This window comes from Sander lucioperca, chromosome 17 (genome assembly GCF_008315115.2).
Source record: "Sander lucioperca isolate FBNREF2018 chromosome 17, SLUC_FBN_1.2, whole genome shotgun sequence".
In the NCBI taxonomy this organism is placed as follows: domain Eukaryota; kingdom Metazoa; phylum Chordata; class Actinopteri; order Perciformes; family Percidae; genus Sander; species Sander lucioperca.
Window position 1 is genome coordinate 5,884,782 of NC_050189.1, and position 16,571 is coordinate 5,901,352.

At 38.9% G+C, this 16,571-nt stretch overlaps 1 protein-coding gene across 1 annotated transcript; it reads left to right on the forward strand.

Annotated features, from left to right (window-relative positions):
- The first annotated feature begins 87 nt into the window (after positions 1-87).
- b4gat1 (beta-1,4-glucuronyltransferase 1) lies at positions 88-3,234 on the forward strand. The gene is made up of 2 exons (XM_031304476.2): positions 88-1,659; positions 2,489-3,234. Exons 1-2 carry the CDS (start codon positions 556-558, stop codon positions 2,678-2,680), a joined length of 1,296 nt encoding a protein of 431 aa, XP_031160336.1. The 5' UTR covers positions 88-555; the 3' UTR covers positions 2,681-3,234.
- The last annotated feature ends 13,337 nt before the right edge of the window (positions 3,235-16,571 follow it).

The window sequence follows — 16,571 nt, forward strand, 5'->3', positions numbered from 1 at the left end:
CTACTTCTATCAAGTACCTATTTATAGAAACATATCATGAAAAATGATTATTATTGTTCACGATTATTTCGCGTACCTTCAACACCCTCGCTCTCACGTAAATGAATTAGTGACAATAGCCCTTTATTCTCACGAGGGACCGTTAGCATTAGTTCAGCTAACAGTGCTACAGGACCAAATTCGGTGGCGCCTTTACTCCCGACATTACGGTTACGTGTGGACATGCGCCGCTGTCGCAGCAGCAGCAAAGCAGAATGGTAACGTTGTTTTTTGATGGAGATCACTGAAACTACATTATATTCGTCGTTTTATTCGTGCTGTCGATGGCCGCATGAAAACCGGGGCAGTTATGCCACTAATCAGCAAAATATACACGTATTCGTTGCCTTTCCAGTCAAATCTGCTCGGCTGCAGTGTTAGCATTGTGATAGCAATGTAGGTAATGTTAGCTGGGACGCCTGGACCGAAATAGCCAGCACTCAAGGAAACAGCAGCCTGCTCCGGTGTTTGGACCTGCGTTGTGTACACTAGTTGGCCAGTTTAAGTTTCTCTGGAATGCATCTCTCCAAGAAATGTTCCGTCTTCAAAGTGGTGCTGAGTGCTCTGATGATAGTGGCGCTCCTACAGCTAATATACCTGTCTTTCTTATCCAAGTTTCACGGTAAGCAGCAGCGGTACCGATACTCTGAGCTCTTTGGAGGCTCTGGGGGCAAGAAAAATGGGCACCCGGAGAAAAACTCGCGGAAGGAGCGTCTGAGGTACTCGCTGTCTACTGGTGGGATCTTTGACAACAGTGGTCAGTACCGGGTGTACAAGAACTTGATTAAAAGTGATTTCACCACAAATCAGAAACCAGGATCCGACCCCAGCTCCAATGTCCTGGCTTTAGCCACACACACAACCATCAACAACCTGCATCACCTGGAATCTCTTCTGGGAAGGTGGCAAAACCCTCTCTCTGTGGCCATATTCGCACATGGACAAGATGTCAAGTTTGCCACAGCTCTGGTCTATGCTCTCAGCTTCTTCTGCCCTCAGATTCAATCTCTGGTGGACTTCCATTTGGTCTGCCTCTCTGGGGAGATGGCCAGTTTCCCTGAGCAGGACCGTGAGCATTTTGCAGGGCTTGAGGACTGTGCCTCTGTGTTCTCCAGACTGGAGACCCACAGGGATACATACAAGAACTATGCCATCAGTGGAAACGTCTCCTACCCCAACAATCTTCTTCGTAACGTTGCCCGGGGTGGCACAGAGTCCTCCTACATCCTGGTCATTGACATCGACATGATGCCGAGCGCTGACCTGCACCAGCAGTTCTTGGCCCTGATCATGAGGCGTGAGTCAGTTAGTGATGAGGTATTTGTGTTGCCTGCCTTTGAGATCCGCCACGCCCGGAAGATGCCTGCCAACAAGGCAGAGTTGGTTCAGCTCTACCAGGTCGGTGAGGTCCGGCCTTTTTATGAAGAGCTGTGCCCTCGCTGTCAAGCCCCCACTAACTACTCACAGTGGGTTAACAGCCACGTTAGAGGGACAGGCACCCTAGAGGTTGCCTACACACTCACCTGGGTGGACCCCTGGGAGCCTTTCTACATCGGGCCCCACACTGTGCCCCTCTATGATGAGAGCTTCAAGCAATATGGCTTCAATCGTATCAGCCAGGTTTGTATACATTTCAACATTTATGTGTGAAAGTTGACTTGAAATCCTAGTTTGATTACAAAAAACCAACTCCAGGTCCACATACCAGCTAAGGAAGACAAACGAATGAAAAGGCAGAACCAATAAGTCACTTTATTATCATCAAATCCCACGAAAAGACCAAAACCAACAAAGCACTGGAACGTCTTGTAATAGTTTCTGACAATAGGGAAAGTTGACAATAAGAAAAATATAGAATTTCACCAACCTTGTTCATTCAATCTCTTTCAACCACCGTTCATTTGAGTACATTTTCATTCTGGGAAGAACATTGTCGAGCTCGAAAGACATGGAGATTTACCAAGTAGTAAAGGTCTTGTTGAAAGACACTTTTGAGTTGCATTATGGGAAACGTAAGATCCTGTGTTTTTGGAGTTTGACCCACTCTCAGGACTCAAAGTCAGGATATCTCGGCCTCTGCTGCCTCCGTTTTAAACTCTCGCAGGTCCCCCCAACTTTATGAAAGCACAATACTGAATCAGTGGGATGCTGATTTATTTCTATGGCAACATCTCTACACCCTGGTCCATCTCACCTCCCTTTACCCTGTCTTTCTGACACGTCTTAACTCATCTCATGATGAATGCTGTCCAAACTATACCTTTACCTTATTTATTACATCTCCCTGACCTTGCTCTACCAATGTTTCATGCCATATTTATATATAACATATTTCATCTCTTCCTCCTTGTTTCCCCTTTTTTCTCACCTTTCTGTGATCTGCACAATCCGTCTCGTCTCATCACTTCCACGTCTGTCGTCTCATCTTGTCTTTTTCGTCTCCCTCCAGGCCTGCGAGCTTCATGTGGCCGGATACAAGTTCTCAGTGCTGAGCTCAGCCTTCGTGGTACACCGGGGCTTCAAGATCCAGGGGGAGTTCCATGCCAGGAAGGACGAGGAGAATAAACGCAACCGGGTTCTGTTTCGCAGCTTCAAAGAGGGCCTGAAAACCAAATACCCATCCTCCAATCGACGGTGCTGAAACAAGATGAGGACTAATACATCCTGCCTCTATCAGTCTCTAATCAGTCTTCTGCGGAAATGATGGACATTGTTCATTTGAACTAGATTTAGCTTCCAGTCAGGCTCTCCTCTGCCTAAAACATCCTAGTTTTTTTTCTTAGATTTTTTGTGATGACAGCACAGTATGAGTTCAATCTAATTCAACTCTTGGGTTTATTTCAAGTCCCTCTAAAAGTGAACAGCAGGGAAATGTTCTTTGGAGATTTTTGAGAGCCTCCTGCTAGTTGGGACTGAAAGTAAGAAATGATCATTCAAGACTGACAAAACTGGCGAGCGACTTTTTGAATCAAATGCCAATCCGGTAATGTAGCACACAAGGTACATTTTCTAAGAAACAAAAGACCTAATTTCACTTTATGTACTGAAACGGTTCACAGGTTCTACATTTCATGACAGCTGATCGGAAATTGCCTTGTTCCTCAAAGTCCAACTGAAATCACATTTAGTTATCCCTTTTTGCTGTCAAAAGCAATGTCAAATGTATAGTTGATAGTTTTTATTATATAAAAAAAGGGTATTTCTATCCCAAAGATAGAACTGACGTTGCAAATATGGTTTAAAATGAAACAAAATGACTGGCTGTATGATTAGGAGTCAATGATGTTGTCTGACCACCAGGTGGCAACAGGCACTTGAGTGTTAAGTGCAGAGTTTCAGTATATATATATTTTAGTCTGAAGTGAGTGTCTGAAAACACTATAGAGCAGAACAGGGATTACACAACACCAGTCTTGTTTGGCGCTCAGGGAGGTGTGAATATACTCCGCGCCACAACTGTCAGCACATTTCAGACATTCTAATTACCCCGTGAGTCCTTGTTCTTGCCGCAAACTGTCTGAAAATAGATTACTCACAAGTCATCAGGACAACAAAGCACTGGGCAACTTTACATAAAACAATATACAACACTATGATTTCGTCAGCACTGTGGAAAACTACTGTATTATAACATGATTGATCTGACGCTGTCAGTCGGTTAGATAATCTAGAGTTAGGGGTTTTCTCCTGAAGTAGACTATATGATGGGGCCAGTGGGCTACGGGTAGACATGTAGCATGGTTAAAAATACTGCACAATGTAAATGTAAACCATAAACAAAAGCAGTCTGTGTTGTCAAAAGGATTTCTGTGGAATTATTCATCTCAACACCACTAGAAACCGATTGATCTTAAACTCTTGTATTATTCTGTAACCTACTGGTACATTCAGCACATACTGTATTAAACCTTGACTACCACTCTTGGTATTATAAACAGCATATGTACTGCAAATTATGCATATACAAAAAAATGTTTGGTTAGTTTTAAGTGTTATGTAATTGTGGATTTTAAGGAGCTTTAGACATGTTTTCCCTCCTTACTTGTAGTGTTTATGATCTATTTATTGTGAAATGTTTCCTTTCAACTGGAATTGGTTGAACCTTTTTTGACTCCAAGCAGGAAAAACTGTAGCACGGAATTGTGTTGCGAAAATGTGGTTTGTTATGGAACATTTTTATTTTAGAACCACTATAACATTGTTATTTGGTATTTTGGAAGTGAGATCAATTTTAACAAATGATCTTGTGTGATGATGTGATGCTTTACTTTTTTTGTATTTATTTTTTCTTTTGTGTTAAAATATAATGCCCGATTTGTTTTGTTGAATTTCTATTAAACCTCCTGGGTGACTGTTATGTGACCCATAACTGTCACTCATTGTCCTTTTAATTATTATACAAGATACAGTCAGTAGTTACAACTACCGAACAACAGCCCCAGTCATCAGGAAGCTCTTTGAGCACTTTGGAAATCCAATCAATTAACTTCACCAGAGGCATTTGTATTGACAAGTAATCTCAGCAGCGTTTCTTAAATAGGAGACGAAGAGGCTAAGGGCAGGACAGGCCAGGAACTACAGAGCTTAATGTCGAGAAACATGTTCCTAACTAACAGAATGCATCAGATTTTACTCCTTACTTACTTACTCCTATCTTAAATTGTGTCTGAAGTGATGTAGACATTTGTAGTTTCGTCTGTTGTGAGTCATTCACAGAGAAAAACAAGATATCAGTAGAGTATCATTTACCAAGCACTTGACACAGATGACATGAACCTGTGCTGTAACATAGCTTAAGATAGGGGTTTAAAGTCATCCCTGCACCAACAGCATGTGGTTGGTGATTAGAGGGTGAGTCGGGATAGAATCCAATTAAAAGCTAATTAAGATCTGTATTAAAGTGGACTTTAAGGAGTTCTCAGTCAGGTTCCTGTTTGATATGAATTACTTCTGTAATGGGGTCCAAACAGCTACACCACCCAAATAAACAGCTAATATTTATTTCTAAAAAACCTTTCAATATATCCTATTTATTATCTCTGTACGACAAGTTTTAAAAAGTTTACGTTGAAAATGAAAAACATCTATCGGTGTTTGCTTAACTTTAAAGTTGCCCAAGTGCTGATCGGTGAAGCCATCTGTTAGTAAAGAAGAGCACGTGTGACATTTGCCACTTGAAAACTGTCCAAGGCACTATGGCATTTTGTGGCTAAGCCTGCATTATCGGGTTAAATGTTTAGCCAGGCATGCGAGAGCTCGTTGCACGCAACTCCATGCTTTGGCTTTAGACGAACTTTAGTTGGACGCACCTAATCATCATCCACCTGATCAACTTGTGTGTTGTTTGTAAATATCTATCACTTTTACTTTCTGGTCTATTTATCACACCTTCATCTCCAAACATGTGCTCTTACTTCAACATACAAGCATGTACTGGCCAAATTTTTAGATTATTCACGCATCTAAAAACAGCTTTGTCCTGTATTGTTATCTAACCCTTTTCCACTCTCCTTAGAGCTACATGAAGACTTTTTCTTACAAGGTTTATGTAAAAATACTCAAATTAAAAATGCTACTTCAAGTAGTTATTTTCCTGCAACATACAAGTCCTTGAGCTGTTGGTTTTCATACAAAAAAAACAAACAAACATACTACTCATGTTTCTTCTACCCATGGTGTTCTTCTCCCCATTTCCCCCTGTCCTGGGAGTTAATAATGTGGCAGAAGGTGCAGAAATGTTAGGAGGGGGGGGTGGCTTGCGTGGATCAGCAGAGGCAGGTTTGGTGAGGTAAAGTGGGGTTATATCGACAGCTTTGGGGGAATGGAGGCTTATGTGGGTCAGAGAGCTTTACGACATAAGCAATTAGGGCTGCCCTCTCTTGTGTACGCTAGCAGGAGGGAGGCCTCCCGCCATCTAGATTAGCCGCCCTGCTAAGGCCAGGAGAGCTCCACGGCTTCTGGACGGTGGAGGGAACCAGCTGGAGGGTGAGATGAGTAGGCTGTGGGGGGTTCCTCGAGAGGGAGGGAGGAAAGGATGAGGGCAACAAGAGCAAGGGGTCAACATGCAGGTGTTGTAGACATACAGGCCCTTCTGGGTCAGTGGATGGGTGACTAATGAAGGAGTCAATGACCCATACTGATGAAAGGAATTTGCAAAATAAAAATGTGGTTACAAATTGGTTGTTTGTCCACTGTAGCATGTTTAAAAGCGGTTTGAATAGAAAAGGACTATAGAGGATGTTTATGCCACTCAGCTTAACATCAGTGATTTCTTCTAATGAGCTACTTGACTGGAAGGATTTGCAAGTGATTAGGCCAAATGGTTTAGATAAATGGTTGAAGAGATCTTTACAATTAATCAATGAAAGATTTTTTAACTGAAGTGTCTCAAAGGGGATTTAGAATATATCAGAATACTAACTTACAAATAGGTTACAATTACACAATTGTGTATTTTTTCCACACAATAGCTTTCAGCAGCACTATAACGAATGTCTCTCACGCAAAATATAAATATTAGTGGGTGGGCATAAAAATCAATATTTAACTGCTATTCCCCAAACTTTGAGGTAAGACACATCTGTCCATGCAGTTTGAAACAACAATGTTCAAGAGCCTGGTTTCACATCCTCAAATGTCTTGTTTTGTCCAACAAATAGACAAAAAAACAAAGTTGTTGAATTTATAATGATATAAAACAGAGAATCTAGAATATTCTACAATGCCCCCACTTTGCTTTCTTCCTTTACCTCCCCTCTTCTCTTCCTCATACATGTGAAGTGTATGATGGTAATTACATGCAGGTGAACATGGACACAGGCTACAACAGATTGTAAGCACACGCTGAGCACGTCTCTCTCTGAGAGGCAGCCATCCGTTTCACTTAAACAAGTGAAGGCTTAACTACCATCAATGCCAGCTTTGGGAGAAGTTTACCTGTCCGCTTACTGAAAAAAAGCCTCTAAGGCAAAGGGCACTCATCACTCTCCCAGACTGCCCGCATTTTAAATGTATCCCGCTAAAGCCAGACTATCCGGACTGTAGTACCAAAGTAATGAGACACGACACTGCCCGGGGGAAAGAAAAGGAGGCCTAACAGATATAAGTAATCCTTCTCACCAAGCTCTTAGCCTCCCACCCCTGCTGTTACATGAACTCAGCGGGAAACGACACAGTAGTCGTGTACACAAAATATACACACTAACACAGGTGAGTAAGCATTAAAGGTCATCTTACATACAGCTTACATAGAAGCTATGTCATGCCGTGCTGCAGAAATTCACACACCCCACAAAGTGAAGCACAATCACAGCCACACATTGGTGTAGTGTGGTGAGTAGGGTGAGTTAATTCTAATTTAAATCTCATTCGAGATTACCTGAAGGATTTCACTGCTACCATCATGCCTTGCTACTGCGGTGATGGAGACCAAATCAAATATGTTTTTTCCTTACTTAATTTAAAAAAATCTATCAAAATTAGCACTACAAATACAAGTTAAATGATTTTACTAAAAAGAAACTGCTTTGATATCAACCAGTCTGACCACTTACTCTAGTTAATATACTTAATATAGCAGTTGTAATACATGAGATTAAGTGGGATTTATATGGCAGATTAAATTTTAGTTGAGCGGTCAGCCTTTGTATCAAAGGATCACACAACATGACAAAATCAATATAAGCTAGTAGTGAAGGGTGACTATTTGTTTTCACTGCTTGTTTTGTGAATGTTTGCAGGTGCATATAAAAACACTTGTTGAACCACAGTCAGTGCTACCAAAGTCAATGGGATGTTTGCAAAATGCTTCATTAATATTAGGCAACATACATTTTACACAAAACTGCTCTGCTTGTGCAATCCCGCTTTGACTGAAATATTAACGAGCAACACGCACACATGTGCAAAGCTTAAATACCAAATGAACAAGAGTCAATGACAATGCCATTGACTCTTTATGATTACTGACATAATTATAAAGCAGTACATCTTATATGGCCCTCTGGAAGGAATTGGTGTACAGGACTCCACGCCGTCATAGAGAAAACAAAGTGCTTAGTGCTCGCTATATTGTTTCTTAATGTGTGCGTAGTTTTGTAATTAATTTAGCTCATCCTAAGGATTCACTGTGCCACATAAAAGATATTAATATTTTAATAGCTTAGTATTCTATGCACTAAAAAGGTATGTGTTAAGGCTTTAGGTCACCCTACATGTTATTGTAGCCCCAGTTTAATATGCAACTTCATTTTATACAATATATGTAGTAGTGGGTCCCTGCTCCGTCTCTCTCTCAGTTAAGGGGTCCTTGGCTTAAAAAACGTTGAAGACCCCTGATTTAGACCAATACTGACACATTTATTTTTCTTTATATTTACTCGCCAACAATATACATGTTTAACTCCATTAGTTTTTACAGCCAGACGTACGAAACAAGAGGCACTGTTTATTTGTTTTTCAAAATAAAAAAAATGCAATCTTTTGTTTCCCGGCTGCATTGAAAATCTACTGAGTTGTGAGTTGTGACCAAAACCATAGTGCGTATCGAATAATGAATTTTGTGTACTATTCCACTTCTACTGAGGAAAGCCCAATTATTGTTTTCCTTTTTGTGGATGTCCATCTCATATTCATCTGAGTTCCTCATACAGAGGTTATTTGTAATTGTAGAAATTTACAAATTACATTTCATTGAGCACACAGCCCAAATGTACTGCATTGAATTAGTTTACAGAAAGATCAGAGTGCAAGTTCAGCCACAAAACAGGAGAACCAGTACAAACTGTGTCATGCTTCAACAGTTCCAATTAAGGTACTTCCTGCAAGAAGAAAAATGCACTTTTACCTTAGTTTTTACCTTAAACTAAGGAAACTACCGTATTGATTTGGACACAGTCTGGCACAAATCCCTATAAACAATTGTTACACAAAATACTCAGGGGGGAAACACCTGCCTTTAACACATCACCCTCTCTCTCACGCTTGATGGGTCATGACAAAATTGTCCATAGTGGCCCGCCCATGCAGACAGGTACCCTTGTCTTGCAATCCCATGTTCCCAACTTCTCCTAAAATCCTCCTCCCAATGCTTCTTCCCACCTGACAGCTGCACGGCCTTTCGGTCGAGGATGGGCTGGGCCGGGCCAACCAGAGAGGATCAGGGGGACGCAAGTTACCAAAGCAGGAATTAATGAGCATTATAGTATTAGGCAAGAATAAGTCCCACCTTAAATCCTTCAGGATTCCTGAACAACTCCACTAACACCTGTTACATGTGATGATGGCGGGAAGGAGAAGGAAGAGAAGGGTTTATGATGAAGTCTGACAGGGTTTGTTCTAAAACTGTTTGTTCTACATTTGTCTTATATAAAATCACACATTTCTTCATCAGAACACTAGACAAAAATACTGCTACTTGTTTGTTTTTAAATATTATTGCAAACTCATGCATAGTTTGAAATTAAAGGTATTACTGTATTTACAAGCTGCTCTGGTTGTGTCGTTTCGTGTCAGAAACTCAGAAAACTAAAACTAAAAATGAACAATAATCAAGAGTCAATGAATGGTTAAATGTATCAATCAGCAGCTGAAACCACTGTCACAAATCAGATATGAAAAAGGCTTTGTGATACTAATTTGTATGGTCCTGGTAGTACTTTCACAAAGACTAGGGTTAAAGCTACAGTGCCGTCAATCAAAATACATACATGTATTTGTTTTTAGTTTAGTTACCCTATCGTATTAAACACATAGTGTCATTAGGAGAGGGGGTGGCAACTGAACCCAATGAAATGTATTTAAATCATCTAACCTTTATTAGTTTTATATCCAATATAATGTGCAGCAGTCCCTCAGCTTGTTGTTTACTTTTAAAATTCACAAACATCTTTGTTTTACTTTAAAATTACATTTACAAAGAGAAAAAGCACAGTTTAGGAGGATGAAAACTGAAACTTTTTAAATATCTCAACACAACAAGGACTAAGAATTTCCTTATAATTTCCTTCATCTCATTCTTTCAAACAAACTTAACAACAGTCTAACTCTGGGATATTAAGTGTTTCCAGGCTATCCAAGTCTAAAAAAAGGTTCCATTTTTACTTAGCCTGTTACATCCCGTACTGTGTCACCCAGACAGTCAGCTCTCAGTAGCTCTTCAAAGCCCTACGACCACAATCAGACGAGAAAACAAATCAGTGAGCAGTGACTTGCCAAGCTATTTTTTAAAGGCTTAAATTAGAGTTTGGCAGCTAACTGTGATCTTGTGGTAAGCTGATCCTTCCATCAGCAAACGTGATACTGTCTGGGGGTGGTTCATTCTACTGGAGGGAACACCAACCCAATCCACTGGTTTATGATACCTGCAACATTTCATTTCTCAAATAACCTCCAGACAGCTTTTCACGTCACACCTTCAAGTGTAAAGGAGTTTGTTGCTCTGACTCACTAATTAATTCATGCAGTTGAGATTTCCCCTGGAAATGCTATAATGTCACAAAACCACCAGGCGTGAATCAGTTTACATGCCACAAGATCGGTGACTTTCAAGAATGTCTTTCTAGGTTCCTGAAACTTTTTTAAAATATTTTTAAACAAGTAATTTGAATATGTCAATTTTGGGCTATGGACACCAAACAATTAGAAAATAATTGTCAGTTGTAGCCCTGGGTGTTACAGTTGGACAAAACTAATAAGTTACAAGCAAAAACTGCAAAATACTGTATAGAGCACTGCATTCCTCCCACAAGATCACAAAGTCTCTGAAAGCATTTGCTAGGCAGAAGCTTCGTATATACCACAGCTGATAAAGACTGGTACAATGTGTGTCTGTTTCCTTAATTCATTTTGTGTATATATATATATATATATATATATATATATATATATATATATATATTCAAATATATCCATCAAATTTAACTGGAGATCTAATTTAAACCTCTTTTGGGGTTTAATGTTGTAATGAAATCCCCCATCAGTATTTGCTGAAAATGCAACCCACATTTACTTTATATCACCTGTGTCTATTGAATTAAGAGATCTACCTCTCTCTCTCTCCTCTCACCCCACAGTGACGGACGGGGAAGCAATTTTTGCTGTTTGTTTAGTGAGTGCCTCTGGCATGGGCTGAGAGGTAAAGCTAACACACAGTATGTTAAGGATGAGGGGAGGACGCAGAGGGATAGACCTGTCTGAGAGGATACCATTGAGTTGCAAATGAGCTTGTAATTAGCCCTTACACATTTGCCTGGAGGGAATTAGTGTGCGTGTATGTGTCATTGTGTGTTTTTTAACCCATTTTCCTTAGAATAGGGGTCGACGGTGATAAGCAGATAATACTAATTACTTCTCCTCCCAATCGCTTGTTAATTGTGCTTGGTGTGGATTTATGCAGCATGGTAATACACCCCCCGCCATTACACACACACACACACACACACACACACACACACACACACACACTGCTTTGCCTGTTGGCAAAATCAACAGGTCATTTTATTAAGCAGGAGGCTTCTGTTTAAGCCTCTAATTAATTATGCCAAGTGGGGTTCCACCATCTATGGCTCCAGCCAATGAGGCAGTGTGTGTGTGTGTGTGTGTGTGTGTGTGTGTGTCTGTGTGTGTGTGTATGTGTGTGTGTGTATGTGTGTGTGTATTAATTTGTAGTACAATTTTTAAATATATAAAACAGAATACAGTGATCAAACAAATAAACATCCATGGAACTACAGGTTTATATATGCTGAAGACTAAATATCTTTCTGACAGGTTAATTAGCACCGAAAGCACTCTTTAACTGTTCCAGTTTCATTATAGTTGAACCTGAAGTTTGATTCTATAAAAATGTTAATCATCCCTTGAGGCACAGAACAACATATCCAGCCATTTTCTTTAGTTGTTTACCCTGATCGGAAGCTAAAACCTATGCCAGTACGTATTGGGCAAGAGGCAGGTTGCGAGTGTCCCAATTCATGGACTGGTTCCCCTGATGTGTGCATTTATGCACACAATGTAATCCATTGTGTGCATAAATTGATTCTCGTCAACTCATAAAGTCGAGAAATATCTCTTTAAAAGGTCATATTTAATTCCCATGTTTTTTTTCCATCAGATGTGCTTCAATCAATGGTAAACATAAACTACACTAATGAAGAAGCCTCTGCAGGGTATAAATAATGGAAGCTAGGCATAATCTCAGTCTTTTACCTGATGAGTTGATGAGAAGCACCTAATGCTCCAGTAGGTTTGGTCTCATCCATTTGGGGAAAAGGCGTCGGCTTAGTCTGGCTTTCAGATCTGGTTTGCCGTGTCCTTTGATTCACCACCTTAATTAGGATACAACAAAGACACAAACACCATTATATTTACAGGCAATTTAGGCTTTCCAGTTCAACTATCCTGCATGTGTTTAGACTGTTTGAGGGAGAGAACTAGAACACTTGAAGGTAACCTCGGAGAACACGTAAACTCCACACAAAAATCCTCCAGCTGGCCAGGTCGGGTTCAAACCTTTCTGTGTCATCTTTTGTTGGTGGACTGTTAATGGCTCATCATATGGCAGTGGTTCAGAGAAACACAGGAGACAACTCTGTGTTGCTGCTGAGGAAGGAATTATGATATAAAGAGATAGGGTTGAAAATCCTGCGTGTTTTTCTTTAAGAATTTCTCTCACCTTATACTTATACTTTAATGCATATGTAACACATGAACAAAATGTATGTAGCAGCTATTTAACAATAATTTAAATACATCTGTTTCGAAGTTTTTGTTTGATTTTGATTAGATTTTTTTTTCAACAGTATGTTGTAAAAGAGAAAACAAAACAAAATAAAAACACATGGATAAAAACACAGACAAATCAATCAGACTTCACCAAAGAACAAAAAAAGGACAACTTATATAGTCCTGCCCCTACTTTACAATATTATATTATTACAGAAAAAAATCAAATAGATATGCATATCCAGCATACAAAAGTGTAGGTCATACAATACTTAAAACAATACAACAATATACAATATACACTTACATTACATTTCAATTCTTATATTCAGGTCTCCTACTCCAGGCTCTGTTTGATTACAGTTTTAAATTTGACAATGTCCAAAAATGTCAATGATTGTGAATTCAAAAAGAGATGATTGGTGTGCTCATGATACCCAGCGTGATTTATTATCCCGATTGCTCTTTTTTGCATTGTGCAAATCTTTTGTAAGTTGCTCTTGATATAGCAGATATGGCAAAATAAGCGTGCAGTACAGAGTATGTAGTGATTTCTGGTTCAAGATGTATCTAGTTTTACTTAATATTCCAATGCTCCTGGCCATCTTACTGCACAGATATTTAATTTAATGCTTCCAGCACAGCTTGTGGTCAAGTACGAGACACAGAAACTAGTTTTCATAGCCTATTTCAATTTTTTCATTATCAATTACTATTTTAATATCTGTTTATTGTGTGATTTCCAAATAACATAAATTTAGTTTTGTTCAAGTTTAAAGATAACTTATTCGAATCAAACCAACGTTTTAATTTGTTCATTTCTTTTGTGACCATTACAAGATGAGCAAGTCATCCCCGCAACAAAAAACATTTGTGTCATCTGCAAAAACAATACATTTTAATAAATGTGTTACTTTACAAATATCATTAGGTAAAGGATAAACCATTTTGGGCCCAATACTGACCCCTGTGCGACGCCAAAGGAAATGCTGAGGCGCACTGACCAGTGATGACCCATTTGTACAAACTGACTCCTGTTTTCAAAGTAGCTATTTATCCAATCATAGGCCACACCTCTGATGTCATATACCTTTCCATTTTTTGTTCAACTGTATCAAATGTTTTTTTAGGATCAATGAAAATACCCACCGCATAGTTTTTGTTTACAATACAATTTGTTAATATTTCTACTAACTCAATTAGTGCCAAAGATGTTGATCTATTATACCTGATCTGAATCCATTCTGACTGTCCATTAGTAAATTGTTTTTATCAATAAAACTATCCAGCCTTGTGTCAAATAGTTTTTCAAGTATTTTTGAGAACTGAGAAAGCAAAAATAACGGTTTAGATTTATATAATGGGATGACTTTAGCTACTTTCATTTTGTCAGGGAATACTCCTGTGTTTAGGGGCCACATTAACAAAGAAATTGTTGAATCTATCAACCACATCATTCATATTTGTCAATGTCATGTCATTGTCTGAAAAGTGTTCCGGATTGTAATTCTATGTTATTTGAAAGTTAAACAGAGCACCGGTCTTTGGTATCAATTTCAAAATAAAAGTCTACCGGAATTGTTGGAGATGATTACAGCAGCAGTTAGAGGTGATGCTGTGCTGACAAAAATTATGGTGTGACATACAGTAACGGGAAAACACGTAATTGAAATGGCCTTGATGTTACACATTTATTCACTAAAGCAGGGGGTAAATTATCAATAACAATTGCATGATAAGTCTATTTTACAAAGACATACAGTAAAAGATATGACATATATAGGACCCCCCCACCATTCTACAAACACATACATAATCTGTTCATCCCATTGCTATCTTATTATTCATCCTGTTCTAATGGCTTGGGAGGGTTTAAGCAGATTTTGATTCAGTCTGCTCTCAAAGTGTTAAACAGATTGGGTCGGGGGGGATTTAATGAAGGTGTGTGTGTGTGTGTGTGTGTGTGTGTGTGTGTGTGTGTGTGTGTGTGTGTGTGTGTGTGTGTGTGTGTGTGTGTGTGTGTGTGTGGTGGTCAGTGGTGCGAACTGTCTGAAACTTGGAGGGGTTAGATTATCTATGATCTTCACTGAGCTCATTTCTCCCCTTCTGTGCTAAAAGAGTGTGGCTGACACACACACACAATCACACCTACCCCTTCTTTCCATTAGCCCAACAATCCCACCTGGTATTTTAATCTAGATTTAGGATCTAACACATATCAAATGATTGCCTACTGCTTATAAAGTAATTCTATACGCTTTTTATACTCTAAACTCCACTGAACAGCATCTCAGGAACAGATTTGGAAAGCGTCCTCCATGACTGGTGTTAGAAGGATTAGTCGACTAGTTGACTGAAAATTATTTTTTGTCAATTTCTAATTAAGTGCTTAAAGTAATTTATCTAGTAGCCTACATATTTTCTCATAACCTGTCCAGATGAAAATTAGCTCATTAGCCAACTGGCATATTTACATTGAGGTGGGAACTGAAAATGTTGATTAATGTGTCCTGAAAATAAATGAATGAATAAACAAACAAACATATAAATAATAAATACATTTCAGCTGCTCAGATGAGATGTTTTTTTTATTTTCTCTGTCTTATATTATTGTAAATTAAATTTGGGTTTTGGGCTGCTGGTTGGATACTTTTGTTTTACATTGTTGTAACTTGTGGTAGATTTTACTGTTTGTCAGAAAACAACGTATATACGTATATTATGGACTAAAGAATGAGGAAAATAATTTTACAAAGTGGTACAACATTTGATTAATAAATAGTGTATATTAGTTACATCCATGACAAAACAATGTAAACTGAGACTATATATGATTTTCTTGTTTGAAACTGTTGAGGGTTTTATCTATTGCTTAAATACTGAAAACTATTTGAAATATTTAATTGCACATGCTTTAGATCCATTTAAGAACCAACGTAATGCATCTTCCTATCAGTAAATATTTAAAAATCAGAAAACATTTTATCCTGACAAACACACCCAATGTGTGAGTAAAGGTCTTAAGATGACTTCTAATTTGATTATGGACTTCACATTTTAATAAAAAATGTCCTAATTAAGCATACACAAATTGGGACTCGTGATGTTCACAGATCAGCACTCAGTGTCTGGCAGGCTCAAAATGTTATTCTAGACAGATTTTTAGAAGGATTTTAAGCCACTTCGCCTCATTTTAAACCAGATAATCCTTCACCTGACTGCAACCTTTATGCAAAGCTTCATATTCACTCCAGGATTTAATCTATGTCTGCCCTCAGACATTTATTGTTAACTTTTGAAATTGTTAATTCAATATCTATAACTCAACATGCTTTATTCAGGCTTTGGTCCACTGATGCTTGGCAAAAGTCATATAAATATATTTCCTTTAAGCTATGATGTGCAAATGAAGTGCAACATGTTTGCATTATAGTTGACAGATGCTTACATTATCCTTAACCTGATTAACAAGGAAATGATCCTAACATTATTAAGGTAGTGAGATCAGAAGGATTGAACCGGGCAGCAGATCATTAATTCCCTGTCCTGGAGTTGCTCCTCCGTACATCGATGTCTAGGGGCGTTTTTTATTATGTCTTGGCTTGGCAAGAGGTCGCTGAGGATCATCTTTAGGTGCAACCATGTCTGTTTTAATTACATAGTTAATGTTACAATTAGTTGCTCGGGGATAGCTACAGCTTTGTGACCCGACGTCCTCTCGTCCAAATGTCGAGACACTGTGATTCCGATTTTCATGACCATGGGCACCGCAATTTAATTTTGCATTTAAGTGTGTGGCAGAGTAACTA